This window comes from Anser anser (genome assembly GCF_964211835.1).
Source record: "Anser anser genome assembly, chromosome: 12".
NCBI lineage: Eukaryota > Metazoa > Chordata > Aves > Anseriformes > Anatidae > Anser > Anser anser.
The window spans coordinates 20183434-20204184 of record NC_139733.1 but is presented as its reverse complement, the minus strand read 5'-3'; the positions used below and the strand labels follow the sequence as shown (position 1 = coordinate 20204184).

Sequence of the window (20751 nt, the reverse complement as noted above, 5' to 3'; positions counted from 1 at the left end):
TATGCATTAACGTACACAAAATTCTTAAGAATTTTATGATTTTTAAAAAGCAGGACATGTTGAACTAAAAAAAGAGCACCCATGAGTGGAAATATTTGAGCTAGTAGAACTGGGAAATTATGGGTAGGTATTCTGGGAGGTTACCTTTTAGAGCTATTTTATTCATTGGCATTTGTTTTCTGTTCATTTGCTTCCTTAGCTCTGTCTGCTGTGTCATCATGCCACCATGACCAAAGTGACAGACTTTTGTCTCTGCTGGATTAATCAGTGTGTTCTTTGATCCATAACATATGCTCCTGGTAGACATTTCGAGTCAACATATTCAAGATTTGTGGTCTGGCAGTTCAGTGCCTGATGTTAACCTAGCTGACAGACAGTTTAAAGTATTCAATTTTTTCTTTTTTCTTTTTTTTTGTTTTTGTTTTATTTGAGCCTGTCTTTCATACATAATAGAATTTAAGGCAATAAAATATCTGATGTTATATCTTTGGGTTAATATCTTTGCTCACAGATTCCTTTTTTCTGGCACTGAGAGGCCACTCAGAGAAATCTCAGGCCTTCATAGGCACAGTATGGATGTTTTTATGTACATTTTAGGCACAGGGTTTCTGTGTTCATTGGTCTGGGAAGTCTGTCATTATGGGAGAGGACTTTGGAGGCCCTAAGAGCCTGTCAAGGGCCTTGCATGGCTACGCTGGCACGGCATCGGGCTGAGCGCTGGAGCCAGGAGCCTGGCCAGGTGATGCAGCCGTGGGTCCCAGGGGCAGCTAGTTAACTCACTGAAAATCGCTCTGCTGTGACTCAGGCTTTAGAGGACTTTGTGGTGAGAGCCCTAAATCAGTCCTCTGGGACGGTGTGGGATGCAGGAGGCGCAGGGCTCCTGCCTTTGGGGCTCCGCTGGGAGCACCGCTCGTGGCCCTGCTTGTTCGTGGGGGATGAGGGCATACAGCGAGCTGCAAAAGTGGCTGGTACAAAGTCTTATTTCCTCTAGGAGCTGTGTGAACTTGTTAAAAAGTTCTATCTGAAACTGGTAACGGGGACAGAAGGAGTAGGGTGGTAACCTAAGATATTTTTCTTTAGTATCTCAATTAAATACATTGATGAGATTCAAAGTATTTAATTATTTTTTCATTGGGAGGTATAGCATGTGATTTATGGCCCTGCTACTCCTTTACTGATCATACTGCTATAAAGTGCTGCATAATATATTGCTTTCTACTATGCCATGCACAGATAGAAATGGCAAGTGTAAAATGGGATTAACTATCCTCAAAATAGTCTGGTCTTGAAATTACTTACACAAGGCCAGTGCAGAAACTCCCCCTGACTTCAGCGGGTGCTGCTGATGGGTGTCCCCATCCCCATCTTCTGCTGCAGACAGGAACATCCCGGTCAGTGGCCAGCCTGTACTGGGCCCCAAAGCATACTACCTAGTACAGAGAAAACAGGATTTTTTTTTTTTATTAAAAAATTTTATTAAAAAAATAAAACCATTGCCCTGCCATGAGGAATTAAACAGAAAATGAATGGAGAAACCAAATGTCAGCTGCTCCCTTAGACTTCAAGGTTCAGGAAACTCTACTTAGTGGGAGTGGGAAAAGACTGGCAGGCTGAAACGTAAGAGAATAATTGTATTATAAGAAGATTATAGAAGATTATTTTTCTTGCGGGCCCCAGATTTCTGCAAAAACAATCCTGAAGTGCATCCTACAAGGCAAAATGAATTCAGCCATTCCTCTAAGTGACAGGGTTTTATTAACTGCGTATTCATTTGGTGTGCTCAAAATTAAAAATGGGCTCGTATTACAAAACGTTACATGCATCTTTCTTTCATTTGACAACATGGAGCTCAATGTGATTAACAATGTGGCAGCTCGTAGCAAGAAAAAAATAATTGTTTTTTCAATATACAACCCCCATAATAATTCAGAAATCAATATGCATCCTCAGAGAATTTCCCCCAGCAGAGGTTTGTAGAAAGCAGGGTGGCCTGCCTTCATTTCCTTGTGAATGTGGAGCTGTTGAAGCCTTGGCTAGCCTGGCTTTTTTTTTTTTTTTTTTTAAATGTTTAACTATAACCACTGGGACTGGAATCATAGCTTCTAGTGGCCTAGTATGAATATTAATAAGACACTGGGCCATGGAGTTCCTTGCTGATTTTGACAGTTTAAAGGATCAGTTAGTTAATTAGAAGATGACATGGCACATCGCATCCCTTGGCTCCATCCTGCCTTCTGTCTCCTCTTTTCATTTTCTTTTTTGACATGTTAGATTACATCATTACTTGTAGTTTCACTTGTTAGCCACACCATGAAACGAGAATATTTTAAGCTTTAATTATTGTGATTTTTCTCTTCTGCTAAGAACATCAAACTCAAAAAAAGCATACAGAAACTTGAATTTCAAAGACTCAGGAATACATGTTTGGCAGTTTATAACCTGCTAAATACGGCTAATAAACAGAACAGGATTTTAAGTAGCACAGAAAATCATGCTGATCATCATATTGGCAACTAAGCTATTATTTTAAGTAGGTGCCCCCATTGTCTGTGCTTTATTTGTGAGTTATTTAATGCTCTCATAGGTGCATTTCTCAGAAATCTAAAGTCTCTTCCCCCCAGCCATGAATTGATTGTGCCTGTAAACACGTACATGCAATCCAGTACGTTCATTGCACTGCACTGTCCTTAAAAAAAATAAATATGAATTTTCTATCATTATCATAGCCAGACAAAAATAATTTGAACAGAAAGCGTGGTACTATGCATCAGCCCTCTCATTCTGGGGGAACAGCAAAGGGTAACAAAGATGGACAGTGGATAATAAATTTCACTAAAATTTCACGTATTTCTTGACTATACCTGATACCCCAAAATAGACGAAAAACAGTAATCTGCAAACAATACAGAAACTTCAGCATTTTAGAGCCCAGCGTCCTACTGCAGTTAGCCGTCGGGACAAAAATTCTGGATGTGTAATAATACTTTGGCCGAACAAATACCACTTATTGTGCGTATGACTAGGCAATCTAATTAAGTAATACTTGTCTTCTAAGTTACATTCTGTCTGTAAAATCCTTATCGAGGATGTTGGTTTGTTTCTGCAGTGTAAGTGAATCAAACACGCATGCATCTTACTTCCTTGGTAGACTTGCCAGTCTAAAGAAGAAGAGTCTGCAGGAAAATCTGAATTCAGGTTCTGCACTGTTGAAAGCCTGCAGCTATGGGACTTCATTGTGAATTACAAGATCAGTGGGTAAATGTGTGTTCCGATAGGAATGAGCATTTCTGGGTTATTATTGGTATTCATCATTGTGTCTGCCTGTGTACTTTCACATTTCTTTTATCAAATGTTTATATTTTTGTATTCATTTCAATACTGCTTAATCAATAGTGGTTCTCAGAATATGTTATTTGAGGGAAGAAATTACAGAGGAGGTCTATCTACATAATAATTCTACGTAGTTAGCCAATACAATAACCTGTGTAGGTAATTTATTTTTTTCATTAAAGTAAACATGTAACGTACCATTGATTCACAGTGCTGCACAAAAATACAGCACTAATAACAAGTAGAAATAGCTTGCATCACCAGTTAAGGTAGAGCAAGATCAAGTTAATTAACTGTGGAAGGACCAAAGCGGTGAGTTCTGTTGTTTCCAGCAATGGGCTTTACCCCCTGGACTAGAATTCCTTGTTCAAAGTGAACCACGTTAGATGTGAGAAGTGTCCTTCCTGCGGCAGAGAAGGGACTGTGGCCTTAGACTGTCTTATTAAATCAGTGCTATCACAATAGTGTTGATTTCATAATGAAACAAGAAATGAACCGGTGTAGCCGCAATTTCATAAGCTGGTAAGGCTGTAAGATATTGGGACCAGGATAAGTGGAAACCAAACACCAGGCTACGCCGTTGGTGTGTTTTATACACTGGACAATAGATAACCGAGCGCACCAGAGCGCTCTGTAGGACTTAACATCTTCGCTGTTCTGCCGTATTCAGAAGAAGGTAATTCCAAGATTATGTCTTGGTTGGCAGCAGAAAAACGCAGGTGAAGTCCCCAGCACTGGCACAGCCTGTCTCTGTGCCTGTAAACCAGTGGGAGTCACCGTGTGCCTCTGGTACTCCTCTCCTACCCCGTACGTTTGGTCTGTTTGGACTGTACTTTGCTGAAGCAGAGACGACTGTTGCTTCACGTGTGCCCGACCCTCAGTCACTGCTGGGCTCTCTGTGTGCCCACACTGGAATTAATCACACAGAGCAGCTCTGGAAATAACGCCTGTCACCTTCAGTAGAAGTGCAGCTTTCCCAACTTCAAAGACAGAAATGAACACTTACGTTTCCTTTGTTCCTAGAAGTCTTAAATCCCATTTCATTCAAAGTCTGCTCATCTTCTGGGTCGTTTTTGCTCAGGAGTTCTCTCTGAGAGTTAGAAATCAGATTCTTAGTGTGCACCTGAACCTAGAAATGATTACAAAGGCAAACATATCAGCAACTTTTTTCATATTGACTGCCATTTACTGTTAATACTTAATATTCCCACATATCCTTTTCATCAGATGGTTAATGTAAAACCTAATGAACCATAGATGGCATTCCTGTTTTGCTCTGTCTCAAATTAAGTGTGGAGCAGTAAAAACTGAGAAATTAAGATTAAAATATTTTCATATAGAAATGGCTTAAAATTCATAATATGAATGAAGTAGCTAAAATACAAAACTAGGTGAAGACTGTAATACTTAGCAGGTCTTGGCAGTTTCTGACCATATATTATTAAGTATTATTCTGCTGACCCTAAGGGGAGTTCATCTGGAGACGTTAAGGTCAAAGCGTAGAAGCATTTGGACACAGCCAAATGGATTTTACACCTTTGTATCTTTCTGACATTACTGTTTTGCTTCAGCAAACTGCCTAATATCAGATATATCCTATTTGCTGCCTTTCTAAATCACTTCAATTTTCTTTGTCCCTGGGCTACAGTTATATGATCGGGATCCAAAGCTCTCACAAGCTGTGATATACTATTTTACTTGCTCATTTGTATTAGAATGAACTTTATTAGCTTTTGGGCACGTGTCTATCAGTTTCAAAGATTAAGTATTATGTCAATAGTTTTTATGCTGCATTCGAGTACTCTGAGTCATTTTGCTTGCTCTGAGATTATTAAAAGAGTATTATCGCTTTTACAGAAAACATTTTTATTTTTAAATGAACCATCACTCACCACAGTCTGTGCTTACCAGCACTATCCCTCTAAAGTGACACTTCACTGCAAAAGCAAAATGGGGATGGGAGCTCTGTAAGTAATTTTACATTGGACAGCACATGAACCTTATAAACACAAGTGTATAACATTTGACTCTACACTCATATTCTTTCATGATCTGCTTTCTTCCTTTAAATATTCTTAATTTTCTATTTAATGTTTTTCTAACTGTGCTAGCAATGAGCATGGTGCTCTTACCATGTAAAAACTGACAATTTGTGCATCCTTATATGTCATTCTTCTGAAGTAGAAAGTATTTAGTTAAATCATCTGTAAAAAATTAGAGAGACAAACTTGGCTGTTCCAGTATCAAACCCAGGAAATCAAAGATGCTTTTTGAGAGGAAGCTGAGGTTTCTTCGAAGATGGAAGAAGCTTTTAGAGCACAAATCCAGCCTATAATCAGATTTTCTCATTTCCTTGCCAATCTTCTATACATTGGGGTTTGTGGTTCTTAGTGGCTGAATACATTTTGTCACACTTTCAAAAATGGACAAGGATAAGCGTGTCAAGGATTGGAGCTAAAGAACAACTGCTTAGAGTGTTATCTGCCTCCAGGTCCCTCACTCAGGCATTGCTAGGTCTGAGTATTGCAGATGGTGATTTTGGAACTGGTTTATTAAAAGGTGAAAGAGCACTTATTTTTTAATTTGGTCAGTCTCTGTCCTCAGTAGTTAAAACCCTGTTTCTCCCACTCCCACGCTGTGTGACTGTAAATCCAGCATGTACATCTCTGGTTTAGGGAGCGCCTTTTATCTTAATCGTTGGCCAAGACCTCTTGGCACTGCAGTAACAGACACCCAGACAGGCAGCCCCCAGGAGGAGGAGTTTTGTAGTCCATAGGTCAGCTCTTAGCATCCTCATTCTCTCCATCACGAGGTCTCAGTGGCACATTAAACAGTTATTTACCCTGTTCTGACGTCATCATTTCTGCTTCATGAAAGACTGAATTAACACGGTAGCGTTCTCGTATGTGCTGGCCTTGCAGTGCCTACAGTGATGTTGCTCTAATTTTTCTGTAACGTTACTGTTTTTCTCAAGTGGCATGAATTAAGAAGATATCAGACTCTTTAAAGAGCTTAGAGGACAGAACAGTTCTTTCAATGGTTTAACAATAAATATCATTTCATTTAAGTTACTTCTGAGAATTGGAACTCTTTCAGAGAAGCTAAGTGGAGCAAATAAGGATCTCAAGACATCAACATTAACTGATGGGAATAAAGCCAACGTTTTACATTTGCTTTCACATCCTCTCTTGTGGTATGTTTTAGTTTAAATATTTTGGCTCCAGTCTTGAAGCTTCCAGTGCATGGGCAGATTGCTATGCCCATATGCAAAGCGTTGCAGAATTGAGATCTTTTTGCTATTACATTTTGAGTATGTATTCAATTTTTGTGCCTGCACAATGCCATCGAAAATCCTAGTCTGCTTTCAAGTATTCAACAAAGGACTTCTTAGAAAGGTGTTTTTAAAGTAGATCCACGTTAATTAAATGTAGTATTAAGAATCAAACACTTCACAGCTATCAGTGGATTGTGGTATTTAAAATTTGCAAATAAACACAGGGAAACAGAACTTCAACACATTCTCAACAAAAAGGCACTCAAGCTTTAATAGAGGTAACCCAGTGGCTATAATTAAAAAGCACCCTAAAACTCTTTGAAAATTTCCAGATACTTGCTTTAAAGTCCAGTTGTGTAGCACAAACAGTTTTCTTTCACACCACCCTATGTAATCAGAATCCGTACAGTTTCCTGACTTCTGTTTATATAACACGTGAATGCGAGAATTATTTATAAAGTCACAGCTGTTCTCTTTCCTAGCCTTTGCTTCTCTCAAGTCTTAAATATTTGTAAAAATAAGAAAAGTAATTAAAGTATTGATACATTTAGCAAACATTTCCACAATCACACTGCTTAAATAGGAATCATTTGTTGAAACAGAATTTGCTAAGTATATGTACAAAAACACAATGTTAAATAGTTACTACATGCTAACAAAGCCAACTTGCATTTAAAGAAACAAAATAAACAATGCCAAACCATTACTAATATTGCAGTCAACCGCTCAAACATTAGGAACTCCCAGAACTGAGTGCAACGGCTTGGTGTTTGCCCAGATCTGGGGAGTAGCTATGTGCCATCTGCTCCTCGCACAAAGGACGTGAGTTTATTCTTGCTGGTGGGAACTGCTGTCTAGGAGCCAGCACTTGGCAGCGTAAGTCCTTACCCTTGAAAAGCTGGCAGAGAGTGCTTTTTAGCCTTTGAGTTCCCTCATAATGTTCCCCTCCAGGGTGCCGGTCCCCCGTGAGTGCTTTATTTCCCTCTTTATTCTGATTCACCAACCCGTGCAGACAGAGCACCTCAAGTGCACAGGCTTTGTGCGTTCCCTTTACCTGCCAACACCTGACAGGCTTAATTAAAAAATAAATCAAACATTTAAGTAGCAAAATTTAAACTAGGTTTGTCGTTATGAGCTGAGGGATTGCAGGTTGCAGCTAAGACAAACGCAAAAAGCAAAACGGGTCTGTATGCTGGGACAGGATTCCCTCCCGGCCGCCACCCGCACCCCGTTGAGGACACCCCGCCGCTCCTGCTGGGCCAGGCGCTCGGGATGCTTGCTGTCCCCAGTTCCTTGGAAACTGGCTCTTAGACACCAAGGCAAATGCCTGATAGCTAGCGCCAGGTATCGTGGTAAAAAGGATTTTGCAGCACTGGGCACATGTAATCAGTCAGGGAGCAAGTAATCTAGATAAATGCTAATGAAAGCTCTTCCTGGCACCCTGCGCATTCAGAGGCTATTTACTATTGTTCCTAGTCAGCTGGCTTGCTAACTTCCCATTCAGTCTGGATTGCTCGGGTTCAGCTGGGACCAGTGTAATATTTATATTGTATGTGATATAAGACGTCCCCTCTGCATCCTCATTTTGTTAAGCTCATTATCTGTGGCACACTGGTGAGACCACACATGACACGTCGTTAACGCAGATGACAGATCCAGTGACAGGCTGCCTCATCCGGACAAACCGAAGGAGGCCAGTTTACCTCCACCACATACAGCACGTGTTTACTGGTTTTCTGTAACCCCCAGACGTGCCCAGTTATGTATGTTATAAAGCACCTGCACCCACCTTGTGCAGTTCGTGTGGCTCTGTCAGGCTGCCTGGGTCCAGCCGTGAGGGACACCGAAAAGACCTTTTGTGGTTTTGGTGTCAGCTCCTGAATGCTCCTGAACTGCAGTGCCAGGGCCTCTTTGTACCTCCTGGCATTTTCTGTAGAGTTGGTTCATCATCGAAGAAGTCTCATAAAAGTTAAACTGAAAAGTTGTAGCAACTTTTTTGCCGAGAACATGCACGGTGCGGCAGCTGAAAAGCTGACCAAATTTAGCAGCTTTCAACAAGGACAACACAAACCATCCCTGTGCCAGACTTCAAGTTCTTGTTTCAAATTACATCGATACTAAAACCTTCTCAAAGGAAACGTATCCAGAATTTCTTAACATGGGCAGGCAATGTATTTCTTTCTGTACTCTTACTCTTGGAAATGACTAAAGCACTACGGCTGAAGCAAAAATCTGCCTTGGCCAATGCCCAGAATAGAAGTTTTCAGCCCAAATGTTAGAAGTTTGGCAAAGTACCATAAAAAACTAGGCTACACTAACATGAGGCAGTGCCACAATTTCTGTCTATGAGATGAACAGAGAAACATGAATTAGATTTCGATAATGAAAAACATCTTTGTTGAGCTAAATGCTGGCCTGACTGTCAGGCTGGCTTATTTACCAGAGCAACAGTGCAACAAAGCCAGCCACACCACTGAGCCACCCTGCTTGCTGCTCAGCAACGTGCTTGCTCTGTTAGCTGAAGAACCCGAAGCATCACTTCCAGGGGAGAGCTCCACACGGTCATCAAAACAGTCTTCTGCTGGACTTGCTCTCCTGGCCTGATGTACAGATTATCTTTTTGAATCAGACGAATCTTTCTGCAAACAGATTATTACTGGTCTCAGTGGCATTTACTAGATACAATGGAACATTATCTCTTATAGCCCATTACATCACCACAGAAAAATAATAAAAGAGTGCATTTCAATTGAAATTGCAATTGAGGTATCATGCGTGTTTGTTTTATTTCTTAACGTATCCAGCTACACGCTGTTTCTGAGAAAAACTCCTGACTGAACCCAGCCACCTGAACTACAGTTTAACATTTAAATAGCAACAAGTATTTAAGAAGAAACAAAATTGCATGGAAAAAAAAAAAAACATAGGCAACATCTTTGAAAATTTGACCTTAAGTTACTTTGTCAAATTGCATAACCAAAAGTTATCTAATCAAAGCCATAAACTTCTTTGCAATTATGCTAGGGTCCTTATTTTCTTTATTCAGTTATCGTTATTTTTTCTGCTTTTAGGGAGCACTAATTCCCTTATGCAGGAGCCTTCCAGTTGTTTGAAATCCACAGTTGCTGGCTGTAGACCAACTTTGAGAAAGCCCTTAGTATGTAGCTGAACAGAAGTATATCTAACAGCAGGAGCCTGAATCCTTCTCCAGCACAGACAGCCAGCAGCAGGATCTGGGCAACCTCTGTCTTGCTCTAACCTTGGAAGTTATTGCGTCAGGAACCTCGTGTGAGAAACATCCCAGTCACAGCACAGGCCTGGAGTCCTCAGCTGCTTTCCGATGTTTCCCTTCTTTGTTTCCCTGAGGTGGGAAGGCTGCTACCAAAACACTTTCTAGAGTGCAAGGATGTCTAGGATCCTTCCTGGCACAGTCTCTAGTTAGTCAAGTCTAGCACAGCCTAAACTGCATTTCAGTGGCTGATCATTTCAATGCAAATTGAGAGTGAGGGCAATTGTATCAATAGCAAGATACCTATGGATCGTTGGGACATAAAGCTGCACGTGTCCTCACACAAAATCTCCGTTGTCATTTACAGAAATGTGCTAAGCCAACAGTTAGAAATCAGGTAGACAACCACAGTCTGAGATCCAGGCCCTCTGCCATAAACACCCATGTCTGAATTTATACTCTTTGTCTCATTCTTGTGCTATTCTGGCTTCATCATTTTTCATAGCAGAATAGATTGAAATAAGGATTATAAAAATGCATGTTTTCTGAATGTTTAAAAAAAATGAAAGAGTATGGTCCATCCGACTCATAAGACAATGTAGTGTTTTCTACAGACTGGGAAATATCCATAAAGCTTACACTTGTGGGTAGTTTTCTAGTTCGTTAGGCAGTTCACTGCTCTTTTATCCTTTTACATCTATGGCGCCGTTATAATGAGGATCGAGGCACTCAAATACTGAACAGTCACACATACCACACTTATTGTCTATCTTTTTTATAATCTGGTAACATTTAGATACTTAATAAGACAAATAATATGCAGACCTGTCATTTGCACTCTTCAGATAGAGAAAGTCAGCAGCATGGATGGCCATTTTTCAGTTGATATAAATTTACTCTAAAGCTAACCTGTAACTATTAATCTAAGGCTCTCTTTTTTTCTTCTAAATCCACATACATCCACCAGTAACATCTCTATCGCTTTGTAGCAAAGTCCTGAGGCTGTGCATAGGCTTTAGGGATAGAGATGGCCTTTCTGTGTTGTGTTTGGTAAATTCCTAGTTCAGTCATCTCCTGCTATAAAGCTGAGCCTCTCAGATGCCACCGCAGTATGAGAGAAAAATAAATGCTACTGGGCATATTCAACTCTGCCACAGCCACTGCCGAGTTCTGTGCTATTAGATTCATTGCATTGTGACTTACATTTAAAACGTACTTCTAGTCTGCTTAAATATGTTAAGAATTATCCTGAGGGACCATGGTAAAATGTAGTCATGTTTATTTGTAATTGCTACAAAATGGTTTACAAAATTGTTAGTGTCTTTTATTATGCCTGCTACTGAAGCACTTGCCTGTTAATTAGAGAAATTTCAGCTGTCATAGTTGGCAATTATAGCTTCTGTATCACTGTCTGTTATGAATAGTCAATGAGAGCTGATTAATATGCATGAGGAGCAGTATATAGCGTGCGCATTGGAGCACAGCACAGCAGCCGGAGTGGAGCAGCAGAGGGAGTGTTGTGTACTGCCAGGGAAGAGGGAAAGCTCTAAAGAAAAGAGCACAGTTGCTGCGCAGCACGCTGCGCGATAGCACTGTGAACTGTTCCAGGCCAGCCGACTCACCTGGGTGTTCCAAAGGATATCTGCATGCATGCTTGTTAACAGACTTCTGTGGCTGCACTGCTGAATAAGGAAGATTATTTCTGCCACTTGTTTAAACATGGGATGCAGTTTGTGCACTCTGCAGAAGCAAGAAGAACAGTACAAATTACTGTATGAAGTTTGTCAGGTAAAGCATTAGATTTCATTTCTAAAAGCAAATGTTCTCTGTTAGGCTTGTGACCACTGTTGATGACAGGGAAAATGGAATAGCAAAAATTGCTTATACAAATGGAAATGAAAGTGTCTGTTGCCTTATTTGATATGTGTGAGATAATTATTATGTTTTTACTTTCCCATTTACACTTGCAGAATATCAAATATGTAAATGCATGCTATTATATGTCAAACTTCACAAAACTTTGTGGCATGAAATAGGACACTGCTTTATTTCTCTAGCATGCATTAGTAAAATTTCTTGACAAGGGTCATGGCTTGGTCACACACTCTTTGAACAAGTTAGGAAAGACATGGGCAATGATTAATGCTCAAAAGGTTTTGTCTCTGTTTACAAGTACACATAGGCACTTCTTTCTGTGCGATGCCTTCATTCAGTGCTGAATCCAGTCTTTAAGGGACTGCTGCTGTCAGGGTAAGTTTTAATGTCCAGTTCTTGCACCTCTGTGTGTAGAAATATCAGCTAACAAACAGCTAGAATTGACAGCAGATTAAAACTAATACCCTACAGATCTGATCTGGGTGGTCCTCTGGGGACCCAGGAGTTGGACTTGACGATCCTTGTGGGTCCCTTCCAACTCGGGATAATCTCTGATTCTGTGATTAAGCATCTGATAAGTTTTCAAAAAGTGTGGTAACACACCAACTTCTGTTACAGAAACCCCATTTCCTATGTTTCGGGGTTTCTTTCTGTAATTTCTTATTCTGTCACATCTAAATATAATTTGGACCCAAAAAGCGTGATGGAACCAAGTAAAGTGATGGCCAGGTATTTAAGGGACATATGCTTACTGGTCTCCTGAAATAAACATAGGCAGGTAGTAAATCTCTGAAGATTGAAGCAAGTTGAACGCTCCAGACAAGCAGAAAACACCCAGCTCTCTCGAAGTGCACTTCACTACTGTGCCATTCCTAATGTGGGTTAGAGTGTGTGACAATTACCAAGTGACGCGAGGACTGAGGCGGGTGACACGTCCCAGCGCTGTCATGTTTTCCGCTTGCCGGCAGAGGGTATTGCTCAGCATCGCTGCGCGGCGAAACCCGGGGCTCTTCGCTGTGCTACCTGCGTTTGATCACAGATCCTGATGTCACTGACAACACAGTGAATAATATATGTGTTTTGTGTGTAATGCTGGTAGGGAAGTGATTAAATTTTAAACACGCAGTTTTGATCTAATTCTCGCTCACTCACCCGAAGGACACTGTTGCTTTGTGGAAGGGAAAAAAATACTTGTGAGAACAAATCGGAAGACACGCTTACTGTCATTTCTATTTATACTGACTCACTTCCACTTGCTAAGCTGCTATGCATGTGATGATGGCAAGAATTTTAGAGAGAGATAATCAGATTTCTCGGACATGGCTCCGTACTGGGAACGGGCTTCAGATGCTGCCCACAATAGCAGACTTGGTGCCAGTTAGCGTTTGTGTGAGCCCTCCGTTCGGATCCTGCTGGGGCTGTTGGAATAGTCACTTAGCCCCCAAGGTCACCAAGTTTTCATGCAGTCTGGGTTTGATGACTATCAGTGAATCACATTCAGAAGTGCAGCAACCAGAGCAGAGACAGTAACAAATTATGAATATTTTAATTGTTTAGGAAGCTTGCACAAGTTCTGTTGCGAAATGAAGGAAGCAGGGAACCTTTGGAAGTTACTAACATCTCCTAACAGACGCAGAGCACCATTCTTTAAATACGTGCCCTTAAAATCCATCGCAGGAACAGTCCTAGTGATATCTGAGATGGCTAAACTATCTGGTGCTGACTGCAGGTGCAGCTCCCTGGCAGGAGTTTGGATTTAGAAACCAACCTGCAAAGTCCTGCAGCCTCGTTTCTGCAGCGGAGGTGGCTCAGTGCACAGCAGCAGCGATTAACGTTAAGCATGAGAAAGAGAGAGGGAGAGAGAGAGCCCTTGGGGAAACATGGTCGGAGTACCCTCAGCTCCCACAGAAGTGAAAGGTGCATGTAATCCTATAAAATCAGGATTTCTAACGTAGGAAAATCTGAATTATTTAAGACTATAATCCCTGATTATTCCAAAATATAAATTATTGTGCAAAATTACTTTAACAGAGTACTACTTTGATTTCTCTGTCTCACAAGATAGGTGGGAGGGAATGCTATAGCTTAGGGATTATGTCCAGATAATTAAATGTCACTGTAACTACAGAAAGCATCCTCATACAACTTAAGAACAATTGGTAAAAATTTAATTGTAAAGGAGATGAAGCATCATCTTCATTTAAAATAACAGGATATAAGAGATGAAAGTTTTAAAACATGTTAGCAGTGATAAATACCTCTTACAGTAGGTTTTATTCCGTATCATCCATGTAACCCTAACATCATGGGATAAGCTGATATTGCTGTTCCGGAGAAAACTAAAAGAAGCTTTTTTCCAAGTCTGATGTAGAGAAAATCTACATAATTTGGTTCTAGGAAATACTGAGCATTGTTACAGATAAATCCTCTTAGCCTTATTTTTAAAAGATTAATGACTGCAAGGTGTAGGAATTCAGAAAACACTTGCAAGAATTAATAATAGTACATAACTGCACTTTCTCTATTAGGCCAAGAGCTTTAGTGTGGCTGGGAAAATAATGCTTCAATAAATTACAATTCCAGAAGGTCTGGTACGTCTGGCTCCGTAAGTCCTCATAACAGAGAGCACAAAGAGGATCAAATATACCAGGGCTCAGGCTTTATCCCTTCCTCATCCATAGATAATTCAAAGAGATCCTCTTCATTAAGGGCTTTGGCACATTGCCTACAATTTCTTTTTGGGCTGCTGTGAGCTTAATGATGCAGAACAATGGTCTTCCCTCTTGTTGAACACATACCTTATTGGACCTTTAATCACATAATAAAAAGCAAATTAAGACACCTAGTCATTAAAGGCTATTGTAGCCGTGCATATCAATGCTTTGTATTGCGAACACAAAGGGGACTGGGGCAGCTTGGATTCCTAGTGCAGAAGAGCGTCACTGCGCTAAGCGCGTGTATCGGCGACGTATCCTGAGGTTCACTTCCCAGTTGCATGCAGCATATGAAGTGATTATGTGCCATGAGAGTTTGGTTTTCTAGTTCAATGGGAATTTTCTTCAGAACATTTTTAAGTTTGTGAAAGTAGAGAAGGGGAAAGAATTTTCTTAAGAGTGAAACCATAGAATCAGGAAGGTGTTTGAGACCAGTTTTCCAGTTGGCCTTTGTCAATGTCTTTAGCTCAGATACAAACAGTAGCAGAAATAAGGGCTGTTCCCTTTGTAGGGAAATTCCTTGGGGAACAGGAAGTAATCCCACTGAAGGAAACTTACAGAAGAGTGAGTTGTCTGAGGCAGAGCTTTAGAGTTTGTAAAATAAAAAACAGTGATTAGGACCTCAATTTTCTGAGTACCTATTTCACCTTAAGCACGCATTTACACACAGTTTGGGAGGTAAGCACACAGCGAAATCATTTCCTAAATAAACACTTAACATTTCCACGGATAAAGACTTAGGATTTTAACTCACATGCCTCTAGTTGGACAGGCAGTGTTTAAAGGTGTTCCCTGGGATTCAAGATGATGGAGTTCATCCAGTTCTCAGGGTGGGAGGGTGTCATAAAAACAGCCCATCAAAACTGACAATTCCAGCTGAGAAATCATGGGTTAAGTGAGCACGGTGACCAAATCCTTCCTCCAGGCTGTCCCTGCAGAATAAGGATAGAAACACTGGCAGGAAACAAGCTCATATTGCCACTGCCCTTGCTTCAAATGATCTGAGGTCAGAAGACTTCTGCCTCCGTGATTGTTGAGCTGGCACCTTCCACAAATACTAAAGTTCATATATAAATAAACAGTTGATGCGATGACCTTTTAGTGTTTCAGTAACTTGAAAGCTCTGCTCACATGCTCTTGGCCTGGCACAAATCTGAGACAAGTGAACGACAGCATTGGTAATAACAATAGCGGGCAAACTGGGTTTGTCCTTTAAACATGACTAAGATATTATGTGGCCAAAGTAATATAAACACTAAGGTCAAATTGCTGTGCTAACGAGAAGATGGTAGTGGTGAAGAAATAACCAACACTGTATTTCAGCAGCAGCATCCAGCAGCAGCACTTGCAAGGAGACTTCCTTCAGCAGCACTAAGACACAAGGCAGTTGCACTGAGCTATCACTGATGCAGCTCCCTTTGCCATTACAATTCCACTCACACACTTGGAATTGCAAAAATTAAACTAAAGCAATCAGTTGTTAAGAAAGACTGATTCAAGGACACAGTCTAACGAGACTTCAACCTCACTGAGCTATGATGATACCCCAAATCAGAGCCAAACTGGAGCCTGCCAAAGCAACTACCCGTCTCAAAGAAAATCCTAATAACAACTGTAAGATTCAGGAAACAAAAATAATTGCATCTGTACATATGCTTTTCACACCCTCAGATTTAATTGCACAGCCAGAGAATTATCCAGGCTACATTTCAGTGGTTTTCAACGTTAAAACTGAACTGGTTGCGCCAACTATAGTAAACTGGTCTACTTGAAATACACGGTATGGCTTCAAGTACTCTGTATGTACACTTTCTATACTGCAGCTGAAATTAAGGATAGTGTTGAAGTTATATTCTGTCACTTTGCTACCATTAAACTTGACCTCAATAACAGTTGTGAACCTATCACACTTACTTCAAAGTAGGCATGTGTTTGCTTAAACAAGATGTTAATTCCAAGGGCTTTGTTCTAGACAGGGTTTTCTACTGCTGAATTAGTTCAGCTGTAGAAAAACTCTGCTTGACAGACTGGAGACTCATAATCTTCAGAAAACTGCCCTTTAATGATTGTGGCGCCTGTCTGTGGCTCAGAAGTCCCCTTTCTTAATTAGACATTTACCAGAAACTGGCAATTGAAATTTTCCTCTTCACTTGACGATGAATAATGCAATGCCTCTGTTAGGATTTCTCTGGAAGATACTCTTTATTGCATATTAGAGGAATATTTTGATCATTAAAGGAACATAAACAAGACGCGATAAGAAATAAACAAAATGCCTTTGATATAAACGGTGAATTTGACCTACTGTGCACCTGAAATATCTTACTGCTACATAATCTTCCTGAAATCTACAGTGCCTTTCTTCGTTACATTTAGCAGATAAAATGCTTAACCACAGCATAGCTCTATTTAGATTTTTTTATTATTATTAAGTGATAAATGATTGAAGAGATGGGTTTTGTAATGCTTTACACTTATACATCTGTTTAATGCTATGAAGCAGGTGGCAAGAAACCACAAGGGAGAAGGCACCAGGGACAATCGTTCTGTGCCTTACTGTCACATGTCAGGCATGGGCTGGGAAAGAGGAAACATATGGAGTAATGAAGAAGTGCAGATTCAATAAATGTGTTTTGTTGTGTTCATTAATAATGAAACAAAAGGTCATGCTTCATTTTCACTAGGACAGTACAACTCTACATTTTTACAGAAATGGGACTGTTCCTCTCAGAGACTGGGCGGGTACGTGGAGGCAGAGCCAGCTAGTCCTCCCGAAGCAGGTAGCCACGCAGGCATTTGACGGGAAGGTGGCAGAATAAATAATGTAAAATATGCTTATACTTCCCTGTATATGTACATATACAGCCCTTCAATGGTCTCTAAACAGTGACTATTGAAGCAAGATGATAACTCTGGACACGGCCTTGTTGGAGGTGATGGGACACATGCTCCACTGGCACAGGACCTGGGCACTTGCTGATTTCATTTCTAATTGCTGAAATTTCACCTGGCTTTACCCCAAGACACCACCTTAGCTGTGCTCAGTAGCATTTTCCAAACAGCACCATCAGACTCCTTGGGAACACTTGAGAAATGAAATGCTTCACAGAAAGGCGAACTGCACGGTCAGACTAAACCAGCACTTGGCTTATGCATTTTCATGGATCACGTTCATTTACACTGACTGAATTAGACCTAACAGCACCATTTCTGAGAAATTTAGCATCCAAACATTAAAAGAGCACAGCTGATAAGAAAGCCTTGTTGAATTTAGCAGGCTTGCTTGCAGGGTGCAACAGAAGCCCTTGTACTTGACCTCACTGTAGCTGTATAACTGCTGTCAATTTTAGCCAAATAAAGGAAATTTGAGGTGTTTCTCTTCCGTACACTAGTAGCACACTACGGAAGTTCTAGGTCATGGTCAAGCAGCATGGACTGAAAGGGCAGAGGTGAGTTGGTGGTGGTGGGACTTAAACCTACACTGCGGCTTCGGAGGTTTGTGTTCTCAGCTGAACGCACGGCTCTGCCTCTGTAGGCAGATGGCACAAGATTACAAAGCCTGCCCTGCAGACACCAGGTAGCCACTGAAAGAGCAGGCCCCCAGCTGCCCCCAGATGGATCTGTCACTCCTGCTGGGTTCCCAGATAGCGGCACTGGGCATTTTTTCCATCTCATCCTGGCAGCAACTTCCATAACAAGATAAGCAACCTCAAGACAGCTCTCTTCAGAGCTATCCTCAAGTGCTCCTTGCCCCGTCTTACATCAGTGGGACATTCGTGGAAGAAGGGGGGGAAGTGGGAGGATGGACTCAGAAACTACAAATGGTCAGCAGCAGTGCAGAAATGGGAACGCTGACAATCTGAATGTTCTCAAGCAGGGTCTCTTTAATTTCAGTGTGCAGGTTTTGGTTCTGGTGTACTCTGGTGACTTTGGGTAAAACACTGACTTGTTTTGTGTTTCATCTTCTCATCCGCACAATGCTCCTTGTGACTTGTTGCTCAGAGCAGGCTCTCCAGAGGAGGCACTGCTTTTTGTTCTGTGCTTGCATATTCTGATACGCTAATAAAATAATGTTAGTGTTATTTTAAGGCCTAAGCTATATGCTAGCTTGCACTACTCTGATTTTAACTGAGGTATTTTTAATTGCTACACTAATAGCTGTAGACACTGGGAGGACATAGCAGGGGAAAGGTCCCTCCGAGTACACCTTACATGGTTCTCAAAGCACCCTCAACATGCCACTGTTGGGGAAAAGTTACTGGTCTACAGGGACTTTTGACCTGATTCAGTAACACAACTGGTTTCTTACGTTACTCTGAGCTGAAATCTGTGCAACATTAAAATGTAATCAGATTAATGCTTTACTATCATTGTGCAATATACTTGGTATACACGCGTACTGACTGCAATTAGGTTGTGCTGGAATGACAGGAGACAACCCGGGACATCAGTCAGACACCTCTGGGTCTTGTACCTGCATGGGGACCCTTGTTATGGGAGTCTGTTTTAAAGGTAAATATAGAAGCGCACAGTTTTTTTTAGAAGGAAATTCTCATTCACAAAAAAGGTGTAATTTGCTGTACTAGACAAGTGCACAGATGTAGTTTTTGCCTCCTGTGAAAGCACGTTTGAGGAGGGAAGCAGCATTTCCAAGTAACAGCACTGCACAAGCATAGTTCTTTGAACATTTGCCCATGTTTGCCACAACCATGGGCAAATCCAGAGAATGAGAGAAAATGGGTAATTGCAGTCACTGAATTCTGCTCATTAGCAAGTCATGAGTATTTACGGCTGTCATTTGTACCTCGCTCATAAATATAATTGATTGGCTCCCTCTGGGTCATGCGACTGAGACGGCAGAAAGAGGCATTGAAAAGGAAGGGCCTGTAAACTTGTCTCCGTGTTTTATACTGACCAGGGCTATTACGCCATGAACAGATAGGCAAAAGATTGCATTTTTAATGGTGACAAAAGACGTTAAAGTATTTCTGCCCTCACATAAGATCATTTCACAAGATAAATGCATATGTAAGAAAAAGGGCTCCAAGTAAACTTTGTATGTAGAGAAAGTCCAAGAGTTTCAGACACCTCAGCAATGGTCTAAAACTGTTTTCATTGAAGCAACTGATAAAATTTCCCTGTGGCTTTATTTTGAGTTGTGATACATAGGAGCAGAGCCTGAGAGTCCAACCAGAAGCGGGCACAGTTCAGTATGCAGTGTGCAGTACTGGTGCTGTAGCATTAATTTGTAAATGTGCTAATTACTAACAGAATAAAAATTCCTTTATTTCAATGGTCTTTTTCCCAAGATTTTCCATTTGGAAGTTAACAGTTCAGAGAACAAATGTATTCTGTACTCTTAAGTAAAGAATTTTTCTTTGGTCTTAACTATTTTGTCATGGATGGCTCACAAGGCAGAGGGGAAATGCACACACATGGAAACAGTCTATTACTAAACAATATAATTCTTTTTTTTTTTTTTTGAAAAGGAGAGACTGTCCATATGAGGGAAATAAAAGAGGGATTAGATGGAGCCGCAAGAAGAATTAACCTATATTTTGAACCTTCCTTTTCCAATTCCTGAGGAAAAGGAGGTTTAGAAAATAGGCTTTTTGCTGCTCTAGTTTCTATAAAATCTTTAAAGTTCTGCTGCTTTTTCTTAATATGCAGACTTCTTAAGAACTTGCTAAAGAAGTGAATCAGACCATAAAGAGCGTTTTAAATGGAACACAGACGTCTGTAGTTTAACAGAACTAGCATTTTTATAGTGCACTTCCCAAGGATTTGCATGAATTTCTACAAAGAAAAGCTGCTTACTCATTCTTAAGCAAAAAAGTTTTCCTCTGTGACATTTGTGAAGCAGAGAACCAACAAGCTGTACAATGCATACAAATGTTTGCCATTCATGACATTAAACCCATAAAAATCAGTCTAACTTGATGGATGGAAAAATACTCTCCTGTTACAGAAACCTTTCTAGTTTCTGTAGTATAACTCCAAAACCCAACAAACATTACACATTATTTAAGCAAAAGTGAGGTACGAAATAATTATAAGTATGCCAGTAAACTCTTATACTAAGGGATTTTCTGGCTTTCTCACCTTTCAGTTAACTACTAGTTGCCAACATCCAGAGCTACTTCATCTATACTATTGTAACTGGTATTTGTACATGCTTGAGTGCAAGGCTCCCTACCTGCTTTCGTTGAGTGTCCGGCCTCATTCACCTCTGCAGATCTCCTTCTGGCATGGCCCTGTCCTGGAGCCCTCGCACTGTCTCTTCAGGTCTGCACAGCTCCCAGCCGCTCATGGCCATGGTGTCCTTGTGG

General features: G+C 40.8%; 1 protein-coding gene and 1 long non-coding RNA gene across 12 annotated transcripts in view; one reads left to right on the top strand and one right to left on the bottom strand.

Moving 5' to 3' along the window:
• The window catches only part of LOC310879991, a 140678-nt gene that overhangs the window by 37601 nt on the left and 82326 nt on the right, over positions 1 to 20751 (bottom strand). For all 10 annotated transcript variants that reach the window (XR_014571303.1, XR_014571304.1, XR_014571305.1 and 7 more), the window contains one exon: positions 1 to 20751. This exon is cut by the window's left edge and continues 37601 nt beyond it. This is a non-coding gene — a long non-coding RNA (uncharacterized lncRNA).
• Positions 1 to 20751, top strand: part of PDZRN3 (PDZ domain containing ring finger 3) — a 131937-nt gene that overhangs the window by 91309 nt on the left and 19877 nt on the right. Inside the window, exon 1 of one of the 2 annotated variants that reach the window (XM_083795089.1) lies at positions 11544 to 11621. The exons of the other annotated variant lie outside the window; for it this stretch is intronic. Coding sequence (XP_083651215.1) covers positions 11553 to 11621 — 69 coding nt within the window. The 5' untranslated portion in view covers positions 11544 to 11552. Of the gene's footprint in view, positions 1 to 11543; positions 11622 to 20751 lie in introns of those variants that run through there. 2 annotated transcript variants of the gene reach the window in all.